General features: G+C 45.2%; 1 protein-coding gene across 1 annotated transcript in view; it reads right to left on the bottom strand.

The window, feature by feature from the left end:
• Positions 1–27846, bottom strand: part of HDAC4 (histone deacetylase 4) — a 120977-nt gene continuing 93131 nt past the window's right edge. The window contains exons 17-26 of the mRNA XM_010134527.1: positions 26093–26200; positions 25493–25548; positions 24402–24489; positions 23104–23223; positions 20819–20916; positions 11658–11776; positions 9864–9997; positions 2955–3039; positions 1102–1243; positions 1–590 (exon numbers count right to left, since the gene is read on the bottom strand). Coding sequence (XP_010132829.1) covers positions 551–590; positions 1102–1243; positions 2955–3039; positions 9864–9997; positions 11658–11776; positions 20819–20916; positions 23104–23223; positions 24402–24489; positions 25493–25548; positions 26093–26200 — 990 coding nt within the window. The 3' untranslated portion in view covers positions 1–550. The remainder of the gene's footprint in view (positions 591–1101; positions 1244–2954; positions 3040–9863; positions 9998–11657; positions 11777–20818; positions 20917–23103; positions 23224–24401; positions 24490–25492; positions 25549–26092; positions 26201–27846) is intronic.

Here is a 27846-nt window from a genome sequence, read left to right as displayed (position 1 = left end):
GTCCCTCCCCATTAAAAATACACCATCTCCCATTGTTCAGGTTTTGACAAGAATGCTGTTGACTCACAGGCAGGCAAGAGCCAGTTAAAAAATCCAAGAAATGAAACTACAAGATGGGTCGAGTGGTTCAAGCGGAGATTGCTGAATTGTGGATGATCAAATTGTAAGCACCAGTTTTATGTTAAGGTTTGTTTGTTTTATGTATTGTTGAATCTTTGATTTTTAAAATTTTTTTTTTTTTTTGGCAACTCTGCCAAAGACTTCATGGGCATCATTCCCCTTTCTACTCCCAGTGAGGACCAGAGGAAGAGTACCCAGCGTGTCAGTCCTTTACTTGCTCTTCACCGGCATTTTATTTTTTCAGCAAATATATACTGTAGACGCATATAGGTATGGAGAGATTTTTTTCCGTTGCTTTGTTTTACACCTGGTTGTCCTTCCGTATTCTGGAAAAACCATGACAGGACACAGGAGTAACAAGAGAAAGCTTCTTCGCAGAGCTTCAAGACGAAGACGAACAAACAGGAGAACTCCAGCTCAAAGGTGAATGCTACAGGGGAGGTTCCTCTTCCATGGGCTCATCATCGGATCTGAGCGATTTCACACACAGGCAGGATGGGGAGGAAGGGAAGAGACAAAAGAGGGTTGAGTGTGACAGAGTTGGAGAATTTGTGGTGCTAAGTTGCACGTCTTATTTTCCCGTCACCTTCCCACCCAGGCAGTTGCCCTCAGCTGGCTCACACAGAACAAAAATTTGCCACCCAGATGGGTTTTCAGATAATCTGGTTTCACTTGTGCAACATTAACATTATTTTCAGCAAAATCAATTTGCTCTCGTGGTCTAAAACCATGTTCAACTCTGGTTAGAGCAGTGGGGTCAGGCACAGCCTGCACTGTACTAAGGTCACGCGTAGAGTCATTGCACTGACGTTCTCCTGCAGCCCAGGAGGTCTTCAGAGAACCCGCGGGGGACAGGAGACGCAGGGAATGCACAGGGAATGGCTCAAAGGAGAGGATTAACGCAGAAGGCTGCCCACCACGGCTCCTCCCGCCTGGGCAGTCTCTGAGGTGAGATGACAAAAGGGAAGGAAAGCAACTCACCTCTTCTCAGCTGGCTTCACGCCCACTGACAGAGATGCCATGGCTGTTACTGTCTCTGCCTCCTCATTCTCGCACTTCTGAGCCTCAACCAGGGAGTAGCCCACCGTGGATGCGTAACGCTGGAGTGAATGCCAATACTTGCCTGGGGTAGAGGTGAAAAGAGAGGCTGTCAGGGCACCTGCATCCTTACACGTTCAGCATCACGCTCACGCTTTCCCAGGCCTAACAGACAGCTGAGAACTGCCTGGGGAAGACTCATCACACTTATGCAAAGCACAACACCGATCTGTGCTCACTCTCACTTCAAAGATCATCTTGGGGTTCCAGGAAGCTGCAGGTGGAAGCAGGTTCCTGGGAACACGTGGTCAAAGGAGCCCTGGCTTGTGAGGCGAGGCCAGAGAGACCCCTGTGAGCTATATGCCATGCCACTGTACTTGTGCATCCCTTAAGGACACCTAGGATGCCAAAGCAGGGCTGAATCACTGGCAATGGACCACTCTTCTTCTTAGCCTTGGGAAGAAAGGTGGGAGGCAGAAAGTGGATTTTCAAAAGGACAGATTTCCAATTAGTGCTAGAGGTGGGGATCAATGCCACACAGAGGTGAAGAGCATCCCTCTGCTTTGATGAAAGAGAGCACTTAGGTGTTCAAAAAAATAATGACATTTCCTTCTTATCACCCTCAGAAATTTTTAGACCTAAGGAAAGACACGTGAGAAGGAAGAATGTCCAGATTTGGACCGGACAACTGTGTTCAGTTGCTAACTGCCATGTTCTTTTTGTGAGCAAATCACCTAAGACTAAAGAAGTTCAAGTTGTATTTATGTTTTACGCCAGCAGTTTGCCACCCTTTTTCAGAGGAAAAAGCACAGGGAAGGCTTCAGAGGGACAGAATAATGTCCTCTTGGCCCCCAGCAGGACACACGACATTTGCTGGTACTCAAGAAGCTAAAAGCCCGAAGGCAAGAATGAGGCCAGCAGATGAGCAGGAGGGACTTGTTTTCAAACATCCTCACTTCTCTTGTGCTGGGCAGCAGATCTGACGGTCTTACTCAAAGGACCTTGTAATTTGTTGTGCTCATTTTAAGAAAAAAACCATAAAAATCACTGGCTGGTTCGAGGTGCTGCTGAGGTGTCCCACTGCTGTGGAGCATTAACTCTGCAGAGCTGCTTCTGGAAATGGAATTCGAATATCAGGCATTTTTCAGAGGGGAAAAAAAATAATGCTTTGGTATCTTTTAAGCTACGTTTTTGCTCTACATAATGGAGACTAGCCACTTCCAGTTTTAGACCACAAACATTTGAAGTGGGAAGATGTCAGGACATGGTGGTGGGATTCCCATGTTCCTCAGGCTCTTTCACTCCATCCCTCAAGAATGTCCTCAGGAAAGCTCCAACTGCAACGATTTTAACCTCCCCAGCTAAATAAACTGAAAATATTAGCAAGTTTCTGCAATGCCCTGTTTAACCTTCATCCCTATCCATTCTAAATTAATGGGTGCCACAACACCCACCGAGACTGAAGTTATTTGGAGATACCTGACTTGCTTTTGAAGAGATAAGGGCACACTGTAATTGCAGGAAGGTCTGTCCTTTAGAGATTTTAGAGGTTTTAATACTAATTCCTGCTCAAGCACCAAAGCACTTCCCTCAACTGACCACTCCCCGTGCATCGCTTGATCCACTACTGCACCAGTAAGACCAGCTTGTGGCTGCACAAATTCGATTCATGGTGCGGCAACCACCCATAAACTCTGCTGAGGGAACACGGAGTTGCCAGGATGATGGAGAAGTCAAAGGGGTTTCCCAAGGGCAATCCCAGAGGGAACCAGGTGGGTGAACGGGGCTATACTCACAGTGAATCTCAATGACTTTCTCCATTGAATGCACCGCATTAGCATTCGCTCTTTGCTGGAAAACCTTTTCTGGAAGAGGGTCAAGCTGGAGAGAGAAAGGAACATCGAAGAAATGTTATCTCAAGTCAGAGACCAGGCAGTAAGTGCAATTTAGCAAGTGGCTTTGTCGCACCAAGCCTCCACCCCTCTCCCCTGGTTCTGCCTTTAGTTAAATATCCAAAATATAGAGACTTTCTTAGTGCTCTTGTGATACTCAGTGCAATCTCCTCTGCCCTGACACTCCTCCACACACAAATGTGGCAGCTCCTCTGGGCTCCTGAAGAACTTGCAGCAGCCACTGACATAGATTGTACAAAGAGACACTATTACACAGACAAGAAAAATAAGGGAAGTGATGTTGGCTCCTTTTACAAAGGATTTGTTTCAACTATTGCTCAAATCTACCTTTTTGCAAAGTTTTCACTAATAAAACATAAGAATGTGCAAATAAAAGGGACTTAAAACAGCCACACTTCTGGTTTTCCTCTGAAGAAATAAAAGGGGTAGCTTTTTAATTCTTCTAAATACCTAATCTAGGGTATTTATTAACTCTTAACTGGAAAAATCTGGACCCTAAGAGTAAATAGCCTAATTTTGGTACAGAGAAACAGCAAAACACTGCTTTAAAGCCACACTCAGCATGACTATTAACTGCAGTCACCACTGATGCCGCTTCCCAGCTGCTGGGCTAGTCTTGCAGGGGCAGAGCAGCATTAGATCTGTATTTTAATCTTTAAAAAAAAAAAAAAAAATTTGCCTTGAAGTTGCCAGTAAGGCTCATAAACTGAGTATTAAAATTGAGGCTTTTCGATGCTGGCTTCTTTCCTTTGTTCTTTATACAAAAAGGTGACAATAACAACATGCCGCTGGTATTGAAACTTCTAAATTGAAAGATTTCACAGAAAGCCTCCTCAAAAATGTACAGTGCAAATGCACACGACAAGCAGGAAATCTTTTTGGGCTTGGCTGCTTTTATGCAGTAAATGCAAACACACAGGTTTTGCTCTAACATACATCTAACATACATTTGCTCTAACATACATCCCACCCTCAAAACCAGTGCTGCCTTAGCATCACAGAAGGGACCTTCAAAAGTCGTCTAGTCCAACTGCCCTGCAGTGAGCAGGGACAGCTTCAACTAGAGCAGGTTGCTCAGAGCCCCAAACAACCTGACCTGGAATGTTTCCAGGGATGGGGCTTCTACCACCTCTCTGGGCAACCTGGGCCAGGGTCTCACCACCCTCAGTGTAAAAATGTCTTCCTTAGATCTAGTCTGAATCTCCCTCTTTTAGTTTAAACCCATCACCCCTTGTCCTGTCAAAACAGGCTTTGATAAAAAGTCTGTCCCCATCTTTCTTACAGACCCCTTTAAGCACTGGAAGGCTGCACTAAGGTCTCCCCAGAGCCTTGTCTTCTCCAGGCTGAACCACCCCAACTCTCTCAGCCTGTCCTCACAGCAGAGGGGCTCCAGCCCTCAGATCACTTGTCCACGTCTTTCCTGTGCTGAGGACTCCAGGAAGTGCCATTTTAAAGAAGCTGCTCTAAGTCCTTCTACAGATATTCTTCTAGATCCATCTCCAGTTACACTGGAGCAAAGCTCTGTGGTCTATATGAAACCCACACGGGGAGTTGCCTTGCAGGCAAGTGCTTGGCCAAGTGCTGGTTTGGATGCAGTTTCCACCACCAAACCTGCACTGCCACCAGGACAGTCTTCTCCAGCCCGCGGGGTGCTCTCCTACCACCCATGAGAGAGCTGCCCTTTCAGTCTGCAATCAGGAGATGACAAAACTACCAGGGGATCCCAGTTCACCTTTGCATCGGCATGGACAAAGGCGCTGATGGCGACGGATGGGCAATAACTCCAGAGCTCCCTTCAGCAATGAAGGACATCGCTTTTCCTATTTCTTTTTAGAGGCATGAAAGCGCTCAAGCAGCCAGGGTAGGGGAAGGAAGTGAGAATGAGAGAAGCGGGGGAGAGCTAGAGAAATGTTCTCTCCTTGCTTGGCAGCATTTCCTCCTGTTTTCTAGGAGATGATTTCCTCTTGACTGATGGAAAGCTCTGCCTCTATCTATCTCTGCCCCAGCAGTCTTTGGTCAGGATCAACGCTCTGAAAACCACATCATTCTTTGTGATGTTTTTTACTCTGCTCCTTTAGGGAGTGGGTGCTCTGGAAGGACAAGGGGTTATTTGCTTTCAGTAGATGACACTGGAAGAATTCTGGTTTCCTCTGGGATGACAGGGGCAGGTAAGGATGCCCCAGAAGACTGGCTCTACTTGGTTCATGTGCATGGCCAACGGCTTGGATTAGACTCACAAGAGCTCAAGACATTTCACAACCATGAAATACTCAAGAAAAATCTTTCTGCACATCTGAAGAAAAATCCTTCAGCAGATCTGATGCTGTCTAAGCTCATCTTTTTTTCTTTCTTGCCACCCCTGGTTCCCCACTAAGAACATGAATTCATCATGGACCTCCAAGGTAGGGTATCCAAATCAAGAGATGTTCACAGCTGTTAACAGTGTCTGAAAACAGTGGTCAAGGTCCAACCAGGGATATTCCCCAGCAAAGAAGCAGCTACTTACAAAAAAAAAAAAAAAAAAAAAAACAATTAAAAAATTTACTCGGCCCCGAAAGGTATCAAGCATCTCTGTGTGCTGAGCATCTTAAATATTAGCTGATTAAAAAAAAAAAAAAAAAAAAAAAATCAATGACAAACTTTAATTCAACTTCTGTTCAAAGCCAAGAGAAGCACCAACCAAGAGATCGTCTCTTGTGACCACATGGCAGCCATTTGATAGGTACTTTATGAGGACTAAAAATTGCTCCGTTCCACATTTAATAATTATGAATGGCACTTTTTATAAATTCTCCACTCTAAAAATAATTCCGGTTTGAACTGGCTTCTGTATGACATTAAGTGAAGGAAAAAGCAATTCCTGGACAAATCTTTAAGTAAGAGCTTTCTAACGTGCCTTGGTTGATGTTGCTATAAAGCACACATCAGGCAGCCCAGCCACATGTGTGAATCATTTCCATAGCACGCTCCTCCTCCTGAAATAATACTCACAGACAAGAGCTTCACTCATCACTCTCGTGGAAAAGGAAGGAAATACCTCTGGGCATTAAGGAAAGATTTTAAGCAATTGCTTATTATCACCTTCTCGTTTATTCGGGATGTCCAGAATCTGGCACCAGGCACATCTCCACTACTTCTGTGTGAAAAACCACAAAGCATTCGTAGCTGCAACAGGCAGTTCTGTGAGTGCTGCTGTGCTCCAAGACCATGTCCCCCAACATGTGCCTCCATGTTCACGTCTCCCAGCATGCACTTCCCATCTCTCTCCCCATCACTAGCAGCTTCTGTGACAGAGGAGCTCCACACCCTGCTCCAGGCACTGGCACGGGTCCCAGTCTGGGGCAGCAAATGCTGATGATGACCCGGAACTTAAACAGCAGCATCACTCTCTGGAAACAGACAGTCCACAAACACGACTTGCCATGGGGCAGAAGCTGGTTTGAAGGATAAAGGCTGGAGATGCCCATGGCTGAGTGAGCACCTCTGCACACAGGTTGCTGCCTTCTCTGCCCTCCATCGCTGCTGGCACGCTACTGTCAGAGGCCACTTTGAGCAATGGGAGAGAAATAGTGGCTTACCACCAATGGTCTAAATCACCATCACCAGATCTTCCCTGCATCATGCCCACCTTTGATTTTTCAACTGAAGTTGTGTCATGTGAGTTTTGCACAACTCAATTTGTAACTAAAGCAATATATGTACATTTTCAAGCAACGTCGCCCAGCAGTAACTCATTTCACATTAAAATAATCGGCTGCAAAGCTAATGCAAAAAAACCTCTGTTTTAATTTCCTGGACAGTTGGGAACAAGCCGGCTCTTGCTTTTGCATAACGCTTTTTCCGAAGCAGGAGTTTTGATCTCCGCCGGTGAACACAGACGCTTTGGGGACTGGCACCGTTCCCCTCATTTCCTACCATTTCCCCACGTAACTCCGGCACCGCTCCTCAGCCAGCAAACCTCCCTGCAGCCCGTCGCTGGCCGCAGCTGCCTGTCCATGTGCACGCATGCAAAATCGTCTAACACGCTGTATATCAAACTTCATCAAAGGGCCGCGGGACAAAGCAACAGCAGTTGCCTCCGACTTCCTTGCATTAAAAACATTTTATAAAAGACCTTGATAAAACTAGCGTTTCCTGCTTTTTGATGTGCGGGTAAACCAGAGAACATTATCATGGCATCTGTGCAGCCTTATAGCCCACCTAGGACAAGTGAGAACAGGTCCATCTCTAAGTATTTTAAAGAGTCTTAAAGCTGTCCTGATCCACTGATTAAAAAAATAGTAAAGTGGTTTTTTTACCCTTAAGGATCAATATTCACTCTGCTAAACGAAACCACTCGGGCAGTTGACAACATTGAAGCTATCGTGAGTGCTGAGATCTCCTCAAAGCCTCACGCTCCCAAACACGTTCGTGGCTTGGATCAAGCGCCTATTGATTGCACGCAGATCCTCACACCACATTGCAGTGACCCGCCCGCATCGCAGGAGCACGTTAAGCGAGAGGAATGACATCCTTCGCGTGTTATTTCCTCTGTCTCCCCTTCAAAGCACATCCTGCCATTAGAGCCAGCCGCACCAGAAGGTTGATGGAGCCAGAGGAACTGTCTGTGGTGGCAACAGTGCCATCAGCTGTCAGGTCCAGAGAGGTGGGTGCTGCAATAAAAACGCCATTGCTTTTGCTCTGATGTAGCAGCTGGCTCCTGAGTTTTCGGCTGTCCCAAGGGCTCAGCACAGGCTGGCTGAGAGCCTTATCAGCGCTGCCTGGCCAAGCTCAAGGAGCGGATGCTCTCTCGACGCTTGGAGATGGGATGCTGGATGACTGAAGCAGATGCTTTTGATGAATCCCAGCTGGTTTATCTCTCTCAGACTGGTTAGCAAGGTTTCCCCAGGCACTGTCGTCCTTCATGTGGTGTGGATACTATGAGACAGAGCTCTTCTATGACAGGCTGGAAGGCAAACATAGCTGATCTGCACCTCCATGCAGATCCGAGCTCCCTGCTCCAACTTCCCAGATCTGAGAAAGGCTGATGGTCACTGAACTGTGGGTCAGAACAAGTCTGCTCATGGTGGCTCACCACCATCCCTAGAAGTCAGCTCCTGCTGGAGGCAGATCCAGAGCTGAAATACTGCTTGGCTCCTCCTCTCTGTGGTGCTGCACCTTCAAGTGTTGACCACACAACATCCCTCAGCTCCTGCCTCAAGCAGTTCTTCAGCAAAGGCTGGTGATGAGACACCTTGGTTGAGGTCTCCAAGGCAGGTTAAAGATTTAGAAGGAACCTCCCTTTCTTTCACCATCTGAGAGGCAGGCAGATATCTTGTGGAAGAGACCACTGCCTTCAGAGGTCATCTCAGCAGCCTCCTCGTGTCCCTGTTACTCTTACCATGGCCTTATGAGATTTGCTTGTTTCCGCAAGGTACTTCATTAAAGAGGCAGGCTAAAAAAATTCAAACACACTAGCCAAGCCATTAATGCTGCCTGAGGTTTCACAGCGACCCCCAACTTCAGATCAGTGTCAGTGGCTTATCCCCCAAGGCTGAAATTTTTAGCTATATGTCCCCTAAGGAATCGCACTGCACCGTTGTTTTAATTCATGCGATCAGTCCTCAGTGATCGTTCTGAACAGCTTCAGAGCCCCTGCTATACCAGGATACCTGGAGCAGATGCTGAGTGGCGACCATGCCTAGGTCTTCGGGCTGAGCAAGAATCTGCTTCTCTGAGCGAGGTGGAAAATCGATGGAAGACACTTCTGCTGTGCCCATTTGGATTTTATGTGGGGAACAGGTGTCCAAAAAATACCAATGAACGACCAGAAGGGAGGCTTGACCAAACTAACCAGTTACTCATGCTTAGGAGCCCCTATATTACACAGAAATACACTTCTTCAGCAGAATTGCATTCAAAGGTATGGACGCAGCACAAGCACCAAAGCCCCAGTCTAGGATTTCACTGCTAAGGACTGCTTTCTGTACTTCCCTGCTGCCATATTTCTGCAGTACACAACCCTGAACTCCCCGAGTCTGAAGACACATCAAGTGCTACCACTCCAAACTTTGAAACTATCATCAACCACATTGGAAGAAACAAAGGCGTAAGCTGCTCATTCGGTGCCAGTCACAGGTGACGGCCAGGCTGCATCGGTGAGGACTGGCATGAGGAATCTGAATCGTTTCTTCCTTAATCCCCCTGACACTAAAAGTAAGGAAGGAAAAAAAGGCAGAAAAGGTGAAGTATCTAAAGTTTCCTCTGTAGGAAAATACCCTGACCTCTCAAGAACCCAAAAACTAGATTTTCTTGGTGTACTTGCTCTTATCTTGTAATCACCTACCCTGGACTTTCTGGCTAAGGCTTTTCCAACATGGCAACATGCAGGAGATAGATAGAAAAATGTAACATCAAGTCAAAAATACAACTGAAAACGATGTCAAGCAAGCTGCCCAACGCAGCAGGCACAGGCTGTAGTGTTAGAGAAGGGGTCTGCAAAGGGAAGGGAAGGCTTGGACAACGACTTCAGAAAGAGATTAAACAAATTAGTTATTTTCCAAAGAGCGCAAAGCAAACTCTTTGGATAAAGAATAAACCCAACTCAATTCTTAGCTATTTTAATCCTTGTAATACAGATTGCCAAACACCGGTAGTTTTTAAACAAATAAAGCACACACTCTTTAAACCAACATGTGTCAAAAGGACACGTAAAGACGACAAAAATTTGGCTGGCTGACTGTTTTGGAGGATGAGATGCCCAAGCTCAAGAGGAGCAGAGCTTGTGGCCCCTGGTTTTGCCTGTCTCTGTACCTCATTTCCCAGTAAAGCAGAAACACACGCTTCTGAGGCATCACAAATGGCGGTCAGGTCGTGGCCTCCTTCAAGGGCCAGGACGATGCGACCCCCGGCCAGGCCCATCAGCTGCTTCGTCAGGTACCCGAAGCCTGTAACGAGGGAAAAGAGGAAAAATGAGGAAATGCAGGAGAAGGGCAAAGGTGGCGGCTGGAATCAGACTCCTGGCGAAGGATCAAAGAATTATAGAAAGGAATTACATCATATTAAAAAACCACAAGGGATCTGAAAGGACTCAACGCATAATATAAGCCAGGTTGGATTTTAATACGCTCGCTACAGAATTCCAGCCACAGTTCCTCAGTCGTGTGTGCTGGAGGACGGATCCGTATCTCCCCCACGAGCTGGAGTTTATCCTAGGTGAGAGGAACTGACATCCTCCCTACCGCCCCTCAGCACCCTGAATTAAATATATCAATGAGTATCTCCTTTGGAGGGAAGGAAAGAGGGTGGAAGGAGGCGGGAGACTTTTTTGCTGTGCTCTGGAAGATGCAAAGTCAGAGCAGTCATTGGGGGAGGGAGGAGGGGAAGGGGAAATCAGTAAAATTGCTGCCGGTGCTTTCAGTTGCAATAGCAGCATCGCAGTGCCCCAGAGATATTTGACATCTAGTTCTTAACAGACGTTTCTTCCCGTATATAATATGCTATAAAAATTCCTGGGGCACCCGGGACTTTGATCATATGACACACAATACATTTCTACCCTTTAAACAAAACAGAACCAAGCAGCGAGGATTTAAAAAATGTGTCCTCAAAGCAACCTTTCCCCTCCAAAAAAGAAAAAACCCAAACAAAAGAAAATCCAGCAAATTTCTGCCCTCCATCCATGCTCCCTGATTTCTGTTTTGCAGTGACCCCCCATGACTGCCTTTGCAAACTGGCAAATTAACAGCCAGATAAAAAGATTCACAGCGGAGCTCATAACCGTTCTGTGAGAGTAGCAGAGTACGGGAAATTCAACAGGCAGGTAAGCAAGACCTTCTCATTACAAAGTACTTCTGGATATCTTAAAAAACTAGTCTCTCGTAAATCTATTTCACTTTTGTTCTTATATAAAGTTTATAGGTTGAGCTGCCTTACAAGGTTCTGAAGTTCACTGCAGAGAATAAGTTTCCTGTTTGAAACAAACTCTAAAAAAATAATAATAAAATCCTTTTGCAGGAACAACTGTCTTCTCGATTGACTTCAATGAAATGGTGCCAGATAAACCCAGCACAGCCAAGGAGGGGAATTTCAGTGCACTATCACAAAACAGAGGTTCTTGTGGGCCCCCATAATTGCTCAAAAGGTGGAGAGCAAAAATATTCAGCTCTAACTTTTAATAAAAGTATCCCGGAGAAAGAAATAGACTTCTACTAGCATGCAGGGCAAAGTACACTGTTTACATCTGGCATTGCCTCTTTCTGCAACTTTGCACTAAAACAAGCATAACTTTCTAACTCAGCAGCCGTCTTCTGCACAGATGTGACTACAAAAAAATCAGCCACTTCCTCACTCAATTTATTTGCACTCAAACTGAAATATGCAATGCTTCAAGAGAAAATGATGTCCTCAGCCAGACCAAAATATATATGATGTAGTGACAAAACACATGAGAATTCAAAGAAAAAGGCTAAATATTTTGCTATTGAAGTCAAAGATCTGAAGACAGACCCCGAATGGTAAAACCTGCAAACATGTGTACTTTAGTCCCTGGGACAACAGCAACTTACACCAGTTTTGGATCTCTCCTCTTGTAAATCCACAACTTACATTTTGCTGATAGATTATATCCTCCAAGAGGTGTGGGATGGCCTTCCACTGCATCGAAACCAGATGACACCAGCACAACATCTGGGGCAAATTCATTGGCAATGGGCATTACTACCGTTCTGCAACGAGAAAGTTAACAATGGCAGACTCATTACTTTGGCCCTGGAACAAGCGCAGGAACACTTAAACCATCTTGAACAAACCCTTACAAATCCTTGTGCTATTATTCCACGGTAGCAAAGCCCATCTCCTGTTCTCTGACAAGGTGAGAGCCCGGCTGGCTGAACACCTTGTGACGCCATGCAGCACAGTTTTAGAGGCAATCTCCCAGAACTTTCTGCGGTGAAGTCTACAGATTCTTCCATCAACAGCCTCACCTTTTTACTAGGGAAATAAGTTGTCATATGTTGTGTTTTCCATTTGTGATTACATCTTGCTTTACATAGGGCACAAGGTGACAAGGGGAAGACAAGGAGGCATCTGATGCAAAACTACCTCTCTGCTGGCAATGTCAGTCCATGACACTTGTCTCCATGTGCTTCACCAAAATACTTCCTATAGCTTTTGCAGCACTGGCAAAGATACTTTTTTCCCCCCTACTGCTTTTCTCATTTACCATAATGAAAAGCTGGGGATGTTGCCTGGAGCAAAAAGCTTTAGCATGCAAATATCCCACCCAAATATTAAATGGTATTTAAACGAAACAGGAGCTCTGTGCCTGTGCTTCCTCAGCAAAAGGCCTTTTCCCTCTACTTCCTCTCTTCAACCAATGCAGCTTCTGTTCAAAACCTACATAAGGTGGCAAACGCCCCATTTCCCATGTCAAGATGTCAACTAAGCAAAACTGCAGAGTTGAGCAGAGAGCAATTTCTTCTTTGCCTAAAAGCTCCAGCACGAACATGGCAGAACTGAAATTACAGCAAGGGAAAAACATCACAACCAATGGAGCTTCTTAATAAACACAATGCAGAGACTCACAACCTCTTCCGAGTGAGAAAGCCCACTGCAGGCACTCTTGGATGAACACTTTCTCATGCCTTCAGCTCGTGCTGGGGTACCCATGTGCATGGGCTTGAAAACTGTTTTGAATTTTTCAATCGAGTGCTGCTAGCTGCAGGAAATGCTGGAGGTGCACAGGGGGTTGCCCTTTATATAGGGTAATATTTTAAAATTATGTTCTTTTTTCCATAATAAATGTACCCACTGAATCTTGGGTGTAACCTAGGACAACCCGACCCATGCCATCCCTTGCGGGTACTGCAGATGACAGTATTCCTCCATTTCCCTGTCCCAGGAGCAGCTGCTGTCACGGTTAACTTTCCAAAGCATGATTTGGAAGTTATTCATCTACCAAAGCATGAACCTGTAAATATCTTTGCATACGTGAGAACTTCACTTGAGTATTGAATATAGTGGTTATGGGATGCTCCAAAACCCAGGAAGAGCCCAGAAAGGTGTGTTTAGTGCTGAGATTGCTCAAGTGCTATCAAGACACCAATACATACTCACATCTCTTGCTACAGTGATGTTAAACAGCCACGAGACACCTTCTAGAGTCAGGAGCTTGCATGAGCCCCAACAGTGACCTGAACTCATGCCATTTTGCCCTCTGCCGTTTATTTTCAATGCAGTTTCCACTGCCACCACTGGGCAGGAAGGCAGGGACACTCGGCACATTGCAGATCTGGGCAAGGCACTCAGACACCACGTAATAAAAAAAAAAAAAACCAACCAAAACCAAAACACAACAACAACAATGAAAGCCTTCTAGCCTTCATTTTTTGCCAACTAATTGCCACAGTAAACCAAGAGCCTCCTGCACCCTCTCTGCCTGGCAGTCTTCTGCACACAGACACAGAAACCTACACAAAAAGTATCTTGTTTTCTTAGAATTCTTACAAAATGCGAAAGAGGAATTTTAATTTTTCCTCAAATGACATGATTGCCGTACACATTTTGTCCTCAGGGAGATGATTACATAAGGAAGACAAAATAGCACGGTTTTTGCTGATGACTTTACAGTCGACAAAAATCTGTTCAGTGAAACCCACAGAGGTTTTAAGTAGAAACCACCTCCTTCACAAAGGACTAAAGCAGCAGTTTTGAAGCAAGTGCATGTGGTAGAGTGTTTTTTTTTGCCCTGTGCTTTGAAGTACTGCTGAGCTCTTTAATTCTAACCAAAGGAAAACTGCTAAAATCATCAGATTCCCCCAAAATCACCAGATAACCCCCAAAGTTATGATACCATGGAATCTGCTAATACCCCAACTGACGTGTAGAATCACCTTAAGCTGGCTGCAGAGCAAGTCCAAACCTGCACCCCCAAGCTGTGAGTACATCTGTCAGCACCGAGAAACCCACACAACCCCGAATCGGCCATGATTTCTTGGCCACAGGGCAGCGCATCCACTAATGGCTGAGCACGAATGCACCCGAGGAACGTGGACAGCTGGTGAGCAGCACGATGGTGCCAGTGATGCTGGGCTGAAGGTCCCCATGGGGTGCTGGTGGTTTGAAGATACCCTCTAGTGGCACAGCTACAGGCAGCACTGTGAGTTAACCGTGACTCCTGTCTGTATAAATTTTAGGAGAGAAAAAGCAGCAGTTGCTGGTTAAAAGTGTATCAATCACCATTTGACAATTGTTAGAAGCCGTTTTGAGGATGTCCAGAGTTCTCTCTGGTGCAGGACGAGGTGACCTTACAGGCACAGCTGGTTTTCTCAGTAAGTGCCTTCAGCTCTGAGTAATTATTAGTTGCGCTCTATTCACACAGTTCATTTTTATCAGGTCTCTCAGAGCTTTAAGAAACATTTGTTGCAGGACCCCTGGCTCTCCCTGTCCAAGAGGAGCCAGGAGGACAGACAAGCAATCTGTGCCCATGGGATGGGTGCTGCATACCCATCCCAGACAAAGGCTGCCCATGAGCTGTGTGTGTTCAAAGGCAGCCAGAGGAGAACTGCAAGATGCCGAAGTGTCACAATAAATCACCTAAATCTAAAACCCAGACTTGAACCCTTTCCTTCACTCATGACTCCAACCCAAACTCTCCTGGGCTGTTCTTCCTTCTGACTTTCTCCTAATTCCAGGATTACAACAGCACTCCAAAGCCCCAGTCCCAGGTCGATTTGACTACCTGTGGGTAGTGTTTCAGACACATTGAAGCTAGTCTTTTGGTTTTTATTTTCTTGTACGCAGATGAAAACAGCCCCTTTGCTCAGATCTGTCCCCAAGAGAGAGCAAGAATTAAACTTTAAACAATCCTAGGACTTTGCCCTGGTGATGATAGTATAAAACTACCCAGGAATTCAAATTACCATCCAGAAGGTGAGCAGCTTTGTCTGGAAGTGGGTCTTTTAAGTAATGGCTAAGGTGGCTGTAGTTATTCACCACGAAACAAAAGGGTTTGTAACACTAAATATTCATCCAAGCCACGTAGAATTTTTTTAAAATATAAAGGATACCATTTAATTTCCTAAATTTTAGTGGGTTATTCTGCTTGCTTAAAACAAAATCCCTTCATTCAAGTCTGATTGCAGCTAAGCTGAACAGCTAGTACTGACGGCTGCAAACAGTAAAAACTACTGGTCACGTTCTGTGATCATTTGAGGGAGAGAAAAAACATGTATAATTCAATATCTGTTTTCCAGAAGACTGAATAACTTTGTTACTAGCCAATACACCAATTAAATGCCTAATAAATTACAGGCAGATTAAACAAGCCAGCCGAGGATTTTTTTAAAAGTGCTCAACTGCAGCGAGCAAATGGGTGAAATTTAGAATGCTGAGCACTTTTTTTCAGAGACTATACATATATGTATATATTAAACAAAAACATTATCCACTGCTCCAAAGGCTAATCAGCTTCCTGGAGACTCTAGTCTTTGTTTCTCCAAGCAGCCATCTCCATGGTCATTCCCTATGTCAAAAGGGATTAGGAGTTTGGGGACAAAATCAGTGTCGGGAGAGCATGAAATCTAAAATACAAGAACAACCATTCCAGGCAAAACATCTTCACCTTTCCCTCCACCCTGCTACTCACTCCCAAAATAGTTTATGGATTCAAGGAAAATACAAAATCCCTCCCCAGGCTGGCTCCTTCAACGCCTTCTGAGCAAGGAGGGACCTTTCAAATACAGTCCTGGTTTTAGCATTTTAAATAAAAATATGGAATGGAATTATAATTGTGGAGGAGATCTCAGGTTGGGGGAAAAAGAAATTGTATGAGACGACACAACTGCTAGAATCATCAGGAAAACTTTCTTAGAGTAAATTCAGAGGAAAACTCCGGTGGACTATGCAATTTAATTCCACTGAATAACTGCTGTTCTTGTGTAATAAGGAACTAGCTGAGGTCTTTGAATTTTTTTCTGCAGGTCTCTTAGCCGGGTTTGCACACTCTGCTTTTGAAAACCTGAGGTTTTATGGAACCAAACACGATTTCTGCTTGTTTAACATGTTAGGGAACAAGAGACCCCTGTAAAAAAAAAAAAAACAACAAACCAACAACCCTGAATTTTACAACTGCTTGTTTCTATAACTACAGAATAACAGCCATGAATACCAATCACATTTTGATGAGTTAAGGACTTTTAAAATTATATGCCCTGCATTTTTCGCATTAGAGTTTAAGACATTTCTGCCTAATCTGTGAAATCTGGATTGCCCACATACTTGGGCGGTGAGTTCAGCGGTGGGACCTTGGCCCAGCAAACGGTCAAGTCAATTATAATGTCAGGCTGTCTCGGGCAGGCAGAGCTGCTGCTACAGCGGGGTGGAGGAGCACCAAGCTCGCAGCAAACTCCCCAAATCCCTTCTGCACATCTTACTAGTGACTGGGGTGACTCCACCCTGTGTGTGTGTCTCCCAACCCGTCCCCCCGCAAAAAAAATACAGCAATCATGATATCACCCCACAGTCCTTGGTTATGAAGTCAACAAGTGACCAAGTGCGCGGCAAAGCTGCTCCCCACTTCACATTTTTAACTCTTGTTCTCATTTTTGAAATGGCTCGGCGATATTAATAACCATGAAGAAGTCAGGCTACCGTGCCCAACCCACCGCTGCACTGCAAGCAGGGGAAGCTGAGACTCGTAGAAGAAATTCTCAGTAGAAAAATCACTAATGCAAAGTCCTGTCCTTTGGAAAGAGTAACCCGGCATTGAAACAGGTTTTCAGTGTGGGGATGACAAGTTTCACCAGGATTTATTTATTCGCCCATCAGAAGACTAATTTAGGAGGACGATTATCTCAGTTATCATTTCACTGAAGCACAGGCTTTTATCAAATCTATACACCAGTGCATCCTGAAATAGAACAATAATTTAAAAAAAACAGTGCTTATTCTCCTTCCACTTGTTTTACCTAGAAAGGGCTTTCTTCCCTAAAAGCAGAGAAGCATGCAAAGAGTTAAGGCTTTAAAAAAAAAAAAAAGAAAACGAAAAAGTATATCAGTATCTTTGCCGAGCTCAAAGGATTTCTACTGATTCCTCTGCAGACTTCAAAGCCTCACAGTTTGGCATTTGGACTGGTTTGAATTAAAGCTCAGTTCTCCACTGTGAGTTTCCAAGTTCATGGTGAAAATGCCTGCTGCTTCTGGAGTTCATTATGGCCAATTTTCTTATCTTTTCTTCATCTTAGGTTTGATCCCCAGCAAATGCAACGTGGCATTCGATGGGGTGGAATAACAAGGTGCTGCCTTGAAGGCATGCATTGTCTCAAGGGGCTAGCGCAAGGAAAGAAGACAAAAAAAGAAAAGGATATATGACCCATTCCCTTCACTTTTCAACTCTCGGGGGATTATAAATTGCAAACTTCAAAGCGTTATTTTACATTAAAATCAATAGAAAGATTCAGAGGGGGAAAAAATGTTTTTCAAAGAAGCTGGTTAAGATTTAAAAAGGTCACTTGATAATGTATTATCATGACCAAACTTGGCATAAGATTAAAAAAAAGCTTCCAATTTAACTTACTGACTGAAGGTGTGCACACGGGGCAGAGTACAGGAGGTGGTACCCAGGGGGATGAGCCACGACATCCCTCGGCTTCCCCAAACCCCGGCAAAATAAGGGCTGTGACTAGCTCCAAAACAGGTTCCCCAAATAGCTGCAGTCTCTGGGCAAAAAGACACCAGTGCCTAGTAAGGAATGGCTGGCAAAGGTCTCACTGCGCCGGCTGAGCAATTTTCCAGGAGCCTTGAAACTCAATTAATACTTAATAGCAAGTATGTCACTCTGTCACGAGCTACGGGTTCTCTTTCTAATGAAGAGATCAGTCTTGTTGACTGCTGGGATAAACAGACTTCCACTTTGGAGGGAAGTGCTGCTTTCCTGTAACAGGAATAAAACACCGAGACAAATGACAGTTATTTGACTAGATGTTATTTTAAATCGTATACACTCTTTGAAGGCTTTTTAATGGCAGACTGAAGAGTAAAAGCTCTTTTTGCTCAGTATAACGGAATACAAATATGCTCACAGGGAAGAACAGAAAATAATGCTCCCAGATTTAATGCTATTCCATGAAGACGATATTCCATCTGCCTGGTGCCAGAAATTCACATCCCATGTTTTGGCAAGTGTGTGTCTCCCTGAATTTAGACAGAGTGGTCGCCAGAAGCGCACTAAATCTGGTTTGAGGACAGAAAACCACTTCAACCCATAATTGCTAAAAAAGATGCCAGTTGGAGAGGATAGACACAGAGCACGGGGGAGGCAGGGGGTGGAACAGGACAGTCTCTAAGAAAAACAAAACCTATATATCCGGCAGGTCAGAGAATTATATTCCTTCTGGAAAGAGAAAGGAAAGTGTGGTCTCACAGTGGCCTCTATTCACTACTGTATTACTTATAAGTTCTCCTGTACCCAGAGGTCCACCTTCGCTTCACCTTGTTATTCTGTTGCTTCCATAGTTATTCCCCCATTTTCTGCAGCTCTGGGAGGCAAATCCATCACTCCAGGCTTGCAGAAAGTTTTCCCCAAAACACCAGTGACATACGATCGCCCTGTTGGGGGATTTTGTCCATTAGCTGCTCAGAGCAGCAAGATGATGTTCAAACCGTGCTCTTGCAGTGCTCCTGTCAACACTGCCCAGAGAGACCACAGCCTGGGTGTGCAGGACCGCAGAGGAGCTAACGTGTATTTGGCTTCCCACATCTCCTCTGATGCTGCCAATATGAGGAAGAAAGTAAGGACCGGATCAAACGACTCCCTGCAGATAATTTCCTGTCATCCTCAGGTATCATATGCTTCTGTGAGCAGGACAATAAGACCAGTAGGACATGAACAAGTGAGTCAACAAGTGGCTTCTTTCCTTGCTCCATTTGGAGGCTCAAACAACGACAGTTTTTTGGTGCATGCTTGGCTATGCTTTTACAACCCAGCACAGTGGGTTATATCTGGCTTTACTATTACTGCTAATCAAGGAGGATGTCAGCACTACATTAACTCAATTCCACAGCTTTCCTTACCTTCATTCACACTCTGACAGTGAGTGATGAGTAACACTTATTTAAGAGATGGCTGATTTTCAGTCATAACACACAACACACCTCTTCTGAGAAGAAACCAGAATTCAGTAAGAAAAGCACAAACCCGACAGTTCAGTTGTTTCAATTTTCAGTTGGTTGGAACAGGGTTATTTGCTATCTTGGGTGAATACTAATAAAATATAAACCTTAAGAAAACAAACCCACACCCCTTTGCTAAATACATTTGACAGTGAGCTGTGGCATGAGTTGTGAGCAGACCTCTTGCAAGAAAGGCGCTGCATGGCCAACTCCTCCAGAAGTCAAGTACCATCATCTGCAGCACAGCAATGCTGTCTCAAGCCTTGGGGCAGCTGCTCTCCCAAACTCATCGCAGAATCGTTTCAGTTGGAAAAGACCTTTAAGATCATCAAGGCCAACAGTTAACCCAGCACTGCCAGGTCATCACTGAACCATGTCCCTCAGAACCACAACGGCACGTCTTTTAAATCCCTCCAGGGATGGGGACTCCAGCACTGCCCTGGGCAGCCTGGGCCAGGGCTTCACAACCTCAACAGGGAAGAAATTGTTCCTCATGTCCAACCTAAACCTCCCCTGGCACAATGTGAAATCTTTTCCTCTTGTCCTGTCACTTGGGCCAACTCCTCCAGAAGTCAAGTACCATCATCTGCAGCACAGCAATGCTGTCTCAAGCCTTGGGGCAGCTGCTCTCCCAAACTCATCGCAGAATCGTTTCAGTTGGAAAAGACCTTTAAGATCATCAAGGCCAACAGTTAACCCAGCACTGCCAGGTCATCACTGAACCATGTCCCTCAGAACCACAACGGCACGTCTTTTAAATCCCTCCAGGGATGGGGACTCCAGCACTGCCCTGGGCAGCCTGGGCCAGGGCTTCACAACCTCAACAGGGAAGAAATTGTTCCTCATGTCCAACCTAAACCTCCCCTGGCACAATGTGAAATCTTTTCCTCTTGTCCTGTCACTTGTCACATGGGAGAAGAGACCAACCCCCGCCTTCCTACAACCTCCGTTCAGGGAGTTGTCAAGAGCAAGAAGGTCTCCCCTAAGCCTTCTTTTCTCCAGCCTAAAGACCTCCAGTTCCCTCAGCTGCTCCTCATTGGACTTGCGCTCCGGACTCTTCACCAGCTTTGTTGCTTTTCTCTGGGCATGCTTCAGCACCTCAATGTTCTTCTTGTAGTGAGGGGCTCAAAACTGGACACAATACTCAAGGCACAGCCTCACCAGAGCCCAGTACAAGGGGACGATCACCTCCCTACTCCTGATGACTTGTTAAAAAGTTTTTCTGGGTTCCCCTCCCCAACCAGGTAGGTTTACCCACAGAAATACTCACCCCAAAGAGGTAAAAAGATTTTTAGCCAAAATCAGAAGAGCTTGTTCCTATCAGCTGACGTTTTACATTCATGCATCAATCAGTGCTGACCAACCAGCGTATTGATTTCCCAATCTCACAGGCACACTTCTTATGGCTAGAAATATCCTATTTACTTAATTCAGGTTTATTTTTATTACAGTACTCAAAAAGTAACTGCAACTGTATGCAAATCTTGTATTTCTAAACTTAGCAAGACAGAAACTCAAGATTAAGGAAGACCACACGAGAAAAAAGAAACCCAGTTCAGGTGAAAAATATGTTTGCAAGAGGAAAACATCAACATTACCTGAAAGCAGTTAAGTATTCTGTGTCTCCCATTGGTGGATCAAGGCCACCAGTAAAGGCCATGTTAACATTGAAACCAACTCCTGCCCCTGTGCCAACCTGAAAAAGGGAGACGGTACTTTAATTACACAGGTGGAAAGAGCCAGCTTTAGCAACACATCTCTGCTGCTTCAATTGTCTTCCAACTGAATGCAGGTTTTGATTCAGTAACCTGGTGGTAGTGAGGTTAATTTGTCCCTCGAAAGTGACCCGGTCCCCAAAACAGGAGGGAAAATAAACTTCCTCCATGCTCTGATCTTTATGTGAGCTGTGGACTTGTGGTATTTGACCACTGCTCACCCAAAAAACCACCTCATCATCAACTGGATCTTCTTCCTCTTTTGCAGGAGAGTGCCTTACAAGTAATACCTTTTGATAATTCATTTTCAGCTTATTCAGAGCATATTTTGTTTCTCATTACAGTTGTAACTGGGGGAAAAAAAAACCCAGTTTTAATTAGAGCGAGTTCCCCCTCTGCTGGGGAAAAGTAAGACTCACAGAGAAGAAATTTTCACTGCTGGAGGGACATGTGGGTGGTAAATGCAAATACATGCCCGTCCTTGTATGTCTGCAAACGTCCCCATCTGCACTGCCTGCAAATACCTGAGAAAGGGGAAACCTGGAAACCAGGGGATTCTAGTAAATCATTTGCCAAGAAGCAGGGCCATGTGTTCCCCACCCATATGGAAAGCCAGAAGCCTGTGCTCAGTCCCACCATCAAGTAGGGAACTTGCAGCTGCCTGTGAGAACAGGCTGCTGGTCCCAGGGGACAGCAAGAGAGCCGGACAGTATCTGCTGCCACCAGTCGTTAGCAGCTCTGCACAGTGCTCTGAGCTCTTAAGTACACAGTTTGTTTTTTGTAGGGTTTTTTTTTGGTCTCTGCATATGAAAATAAACAAAAACCCCACAAAAATTAATGTGTTATACAATACACAGCCAGATAATTCAGGCTAGATAAAGCTGCAGGGCTCTTGTTGCACATTATTCCTTGTGTTGGTGCAAATACTCCTGGTAGAAAAACACAGGGGGTTCATCTCTCCGTGGTGGGTTATCTATCCATCTGGGGCTTTAATTGAATTTATTTTGTATTCTTTGTTTCTTTCAGTCTGGAATGCAGCATCTAAGAATGACTACAAATGGTTAAATACAGAGTGGATGGCATAGTCTAGTGTTTCCTTAAAATACTAGATATTTTGTAAATCAGATTACTAGATTATTAAGAGGTCAGCAAAAAAGTAGGTCTCAGACCTTTGCATACCCTGATGCGAAGGATTGCTGTTCATTCCCTACAACTGCAGCACACAAATAGGGTAATGAAGCAGTATCATGTTATGTTCAAGTTCCTTTAGCAATCAAAATGGAAACATTGATGTTTGCTCAATGGCAAAATGTAAAACTGGCAGGGTAAGAACTCCAGGAGTTTTCAAACTGTAACCTGGAGCACCTCAGCTTACACAAAACTAAGCATTTCATATAATTTCCCTTGGATAAATCACTCTGGAAGGACAATATCTCCTGCCAACACAGAGAAAAAGGAAGGATGTAATGGATGTAGGAGCATCCTTCCAGAGTTCAGGGAGAAAGGTCTCCCAGCTTCACTGGCCCAGCCCTTCTACTTCAGGTTTTGAGGACACCACCAGGAACTCATGGATTTGATCCAACAGCATCAGCGATCAGTGCTCAAATCCCACTGTTGGGGCCGTGCAATATGACTGCAGCAGTGGCGGCGAGTGAGGTCTCGGCAGGGCCAGATGGGGAGATGGATGGGCTCCAAGGCTGTGCCTGGAAAGCCGAGAGCTGGTGGCACAGACTTGGACTACCTGTCCTCCGCCATCTGAAAAATAACCTGTGCCTGTAAGGGGAAAATCTTGAGAAGTACACGATGTGCTGGGACAGCTGGCAAAGGGCTCTTCTGGAACAGGTTGTCCCCTAAGGGCTGGAGCGCCTAGTTGCATTGACTCATTTTCTGCTCATTAGCCAAGGCGTGTGCTTCCCTCCTATCTCGTGGGGCAGGAAACACAATGCCCATGGCTGTTAGGACTTAGATGAGAAGGCACCAAATGCACAAACCCGAGCAATGTGTTCCCAAAGGGGCACTAACAAGCACAAGAATTGGAGCAGTGGCAGGAGCTTCTCTCCAAGCCTTGCCTGTCAGAGGCTCCCTGAGATTTCAGAGGACACCTGAATCACATTCCTGAGCAGGTTCTACCAGACACGGACCGATGCTATGCCGATCCACGCTCTTACCTCGTCGGGAGCACCACTGCCTGGAAAGAAGTTCCCATCATCATAGCGATGTAGTGAAATATAAAGAACGTTAGGATCATTGTAGAAAGCTTGCTGAGTACCGTTCCCGTGGTGAACATCCTTTGGGGACAGAGATTGCATTATATGAGGGAGGTTAGTCCCTTAATAAAAACGCAGATTAAAGCCATCAACATGAGATCTGGAGAGGTTTTCTCTGTGATGCGCTTCTCTGATCCAGCTGAAGCTCATTGCAAATGAGAGCAGCCTGCTTTGTGCAGTCGGCTTCAGGTCACACTCCTTATTTAACCCACGGGACAAACAGGGGTAAACACAACCAGATATCAAAACTGAGGAGAGGATCAATGGACTTGAATGGAGAGAACTGGATTCAAGCCCAGTCCTGAGGGACAGAGACCTCAAACTGGCATCTTTAACTGGTCTGTAAAAGAACAGGTATTCAAAATGACCCCTCCTACGTGAAAAACAGTTGGTGGGAAGTGAGGTAAACGTTCTCCATCAGGTAGGTCAAAAGACAAATACATCCATTTTAACCTGTGGGTCTTGCCTATGGGAAACTTATGGCAATATAATCAAAACCCTTGGCCGATACTCAGCAACTCAAACACCTTCATCGCCACATTTTTAAATCCATTCAAGAAAAAATTAACCTCCCCCAAAACCTAGCAGCAACATTAAAAGATCTCACATTGCCACAGCAAAATCCCAAACAAGCCCTTTCTCAACTTAGCTGCACTGCCTGCAGAGTATTTCACTGCCGTGTCCTAATTCAGAGACCACTTTTGACTGCCTGCCCACTCCCCTGGAGGCTGCGCTGTCCCAGAGGCAGGACACTGAGACCATCCATACCAACGGCCAAGCTGTGCCAGACAGCCTGTCCCTCTCAGTAATCGGTCATCCCATCTTGAAAAGAAGGCTGGGATGGATCATAAGAGTAAAGGTAAAAAACTTTAGAAAAAAATAACCAAAGCCCAGCATGGTTTGCAGTTACCCATTAAGTCTGTGTAATGGGTTTGTTTTAGAAAGCAACTACTTATTAATTACAATTTTATTCTGAAAATTATGGACCCTTTAAGTTTTTTTTTCATTAAAACATGTTAATGAAAAAACTCACAAACTTTAAAAAACAAATTTTGGCTTGCAGACCACAGGCATAATAACTTTTTTCATTGACAAAGTCAGGGTTGTCCTTGAAAAAAAAAACCAAACAAACCAAAAACCCCAACCTCCCCAATAATTTTCACCTGCTATCTTGAAGGGTAAGAACCAGATTTACTCACCCAGTCCACTATAAGGATTTTGCTAACGTTCAGCCTTTGCTGGAGCAGCTTGGCTGCGATTGCCACGGAGTTAAAATAGCAGAAACCCCTGGAAGTGATGAGAGCAGGAAGAAGAAAGGAAAAGGAGAGGTGTCAATTATATGTTTCCTTGGTCCTAATGCATCTATCATCTAGATATAACAAAGCAGGAAGAAATTTCTTCAGCTCTCACTCTTCTTTTCTCACTGAAAGATGCATGTGTGCTCCATTAGAGAGACAAAACAGCCACGCAAGTGTTCTGTGATGTTTCTGGAAATGGTGAACATTTTATGCTTGCCCAAACCCGCTGCAATGAGAGGGTCCCCAGTGCCAGCTGCCCATGGGACCTCCAGAGCTGCGTGTGAGGGGACAGGAGCAGATGAGGAGAGGACACAGTGAGGGGGAAAGGACTCAGGGCCAGAGCACTACGGTGCATTGGCTGGGAGGGAGCGGACACAAGGTCTGAAAATGCTGGGTCAAGGGGACCTTGACAGCGAGTACTCCCACTGCCGAGCGCTGAAGCACCCAAGACACGAAGCTTCAGCACATATTAAGCCAGATATACGAAATCAACATGATTTATGCACGGGAACCCAATTCCTTTCGATAGCAAAACCACTGCTGTGTTACACACGTGCAAGATGCCCGGCTTCAGCTTTTGCTTTGCAAAGCTTTCCCACTCTGATGCCCTCTAATTCAGTGCTGTGACCCAGGACAGGTTAAGTTTGCTATCACTCCTAGTTGCGCACCCATGCTTTCCTCACGTTGGACGAGCCGTCAACATTTTGTTTAAAACAATTCACAAGAATAAAGCTAATAAATGCACTGATGATTTTTCAAGGCATGACTGTAATGCTGATTCTTGCTAAAAAACACCCATCCCAAACCACTAAGTGGGACCTTGCCATCTTGCAGAGAATGACGGGCAGCTCTGAATCTAATACTGTCTTGTGTATCAATAAGCAAGAAATTCTGTAACGATAACCTAACAAACTACCCTTTGGATTTCCAGCTGCAGATCACACAACAGACAAACAGTAAAACACGTTGATGAAGCACATATGCATACTTACATGGGTGTGCTCTCTTCTGCGTGGTGACCCGGAGGTCGAACAACGGCAAATCCATTCTACGCACAGAAAATAAGAAGTCAGACAGAAAGGTTTGCACAAAGGTGATTTCAGTGATTTCAGATTTCAAAGGTGATTAATTCTGCTTTGGAGCTGTAGTTCTTCTCATGGTTTTCTCACAAGACCATAGCAGTGGATGATGCTCTCCCTCATTTTGGAGGGGGGAAAATGTCCCCCTGAATTTTATGGAAACGGGTTGGTAGAGCATTTCCATTCAGGGAGGAAAAAAAAGAAACCCGCTGCATGAGGTCACAGCCACCGGGCTGGGCTGGGCTGGCCCAGCTGAAGGCAACAGTAAGACCCTCAGATAACACCGGAACAGTGATTTCATTTGCTGCTCTGGTTTCTTTCCTCCTTTTAATCAGCGTGTAAGAACATTCACCCAGCGTCTGTTGTTCACTCGCTGATACCCTCAAAGATTTTTATGACTAAAGCCAGATGGTGCCATTAAAATGAAGCTAACTGGACCTCCTGCACAACACAGCCCTGAGCCGAGCCCTGTGCAGAACCTATATCAAAGCCAAGAGTTATTTTCATACCAACCTTCAGTTCTCCCGTGGCCACTTTGAAAACAAGCTCAATGACACAGCCCACGGCCAAGCGAGCGGCACCAGACGAGTGAACTTCATTCCAAATTGTGTCACTGTCGACCTAACGGAGACACAGAAGAAGAAATGAGGACAGCCAGGAAACAGAGACTTGTGTTTTACAAAGAAGTTATCCATAGGTACTGGATGCATAACGCATTAAATGAATTAATTTAAAATGCATTAAACTGCAGAACTGATCTTGGCCGTACCAGGGCTGGGACCCCACCGATGACTGTAACATCACCACTACCAAGTGATCATTCAATCAAACAACCCTCAAGAGATGACCATTTGCAACAGCTCTGAAATGCTGAAGGGTCAGTGCCATAACAGAGGAGCGAATTCAGCATCTCGAGCACCGTAAACCTGCAGGTGTCTCCTACCAACGCTACGGTATCAGTATTCCTCTCTAATTGCTGAAGAAGAATGATTCCAGCTGTAGTAAAAAGGTTTAGAAAATCATCCAACGGTTCTATAAAATAAATTTTAAAAAAATCCAATAAAGAAGGATGTTTAATAATGGACATTTAAAAGACGCCTGCCCAGGACTGCCAGGGTAAGGTTTCTCTAACAGCATCTTCCCTGGGGAACTGTAAAATCAACCCTGTCTTATCAAAGCTAACAACAGACCTTCAACATCTAGCTGCTGACTACAGACATTTACTTCAACACTAAATATTTGACAGGAGCACCATCTTCTATATTTTCCCCTTAAAATGTGCAAATAGGCCAAAGGCGAGGCAAGGCATTCAGTGGACACCTCCTTGTTGTTATTATAGGAGATCACGTCCCAGTTTAAACAAAAAGGGAGGAGCCTGGGCTCTTACCACACTCATACCGACAAGCCTACGAGGACAAGATCAGTTTGCAGGTTTTTTTCACTGCCATTCAACTACAACTGCGGAGAGCAGCGGGGGAAGGACAGCTCCTGGGGGCTGTTTCCAGTCCAAAGCTCTGGATCTCCTCTACTGCACCCTCAGCCGTCTTGCATGCAGTGATGAAAGCCAAGCTTGTTTGCTTCTTGCCAGCCATAGCTTTTGCAAAAGCCAGACTGCTGGGACAGTCCCATGTCAGAACAGCTCGGCTGCCTGGGAACATGGGAGGATGAATGTAACATTTCTCCATGCAAAGGATCATCAGCTATTTTTCACATTTTACTACGGGTTGAGTGTATTTATGGAAACAATAGCAAAGGAGAAGGAAAGGAGGAGATATTATTTGTTTTGTCTGGCATCCAGTCTGCTCACTGAGCTGTGGGGAGATGCAAGTCACCACACAGGAGGTCGAACCACCCCCTTCAAGGCTGTGCTAAAACCAGTGGAAATCATCCCACGCCTGTTATCAGGGACAGTTTCTGGCAGCACCTGCCCTGAGGATTCTTTGGAAGTCACAGTAAACCAAGCAAGCAGTTGGAGAATACCAAAAAGCAATCTTGATGGGGTAACGTTGCCAATACATGCACTGTCTCAGATTCTGGGGAAAGCACCAGTGGAAAAGCCCCACAGATCTATTTGTGGTATGTGGGCTCCCCCAGAGCCCCGTGAACTTGGGCAGTAACATGGGAACAGAAGTATGATGGGCTCCGAGTTATGCACAACACCTCCAAGAGTCCTGGATCAGTACTGCACACATGCAGTAGATGGGACTGATCTGACCACATCCCTCCAAACTGCCCCTAGAGCAAGGCTGGAAGAAGACCAAGCCGCT

The sequence above is a fragment of the Buceros rhinoceros genome, unplaced genomic scaffold (assembly GCF_000710305.1).
Source record: "Buceros rhinoceros silvestris isolate BGI_N320 unplaced genomic scaffold, ASM71030v1 scaffold6874, whole genome shotgun sequence".
Classification (NCBI taxonomy): domain Eukaryota; kingdom Metazoa; phylum Chordata; class Aves; order Bucerotiformes; family Bucerotidae; genus Buceros; species Buceros rhinoceros.
This window is presented reverse-complemented; position numbering and strand designations above follow the sequence as displayed.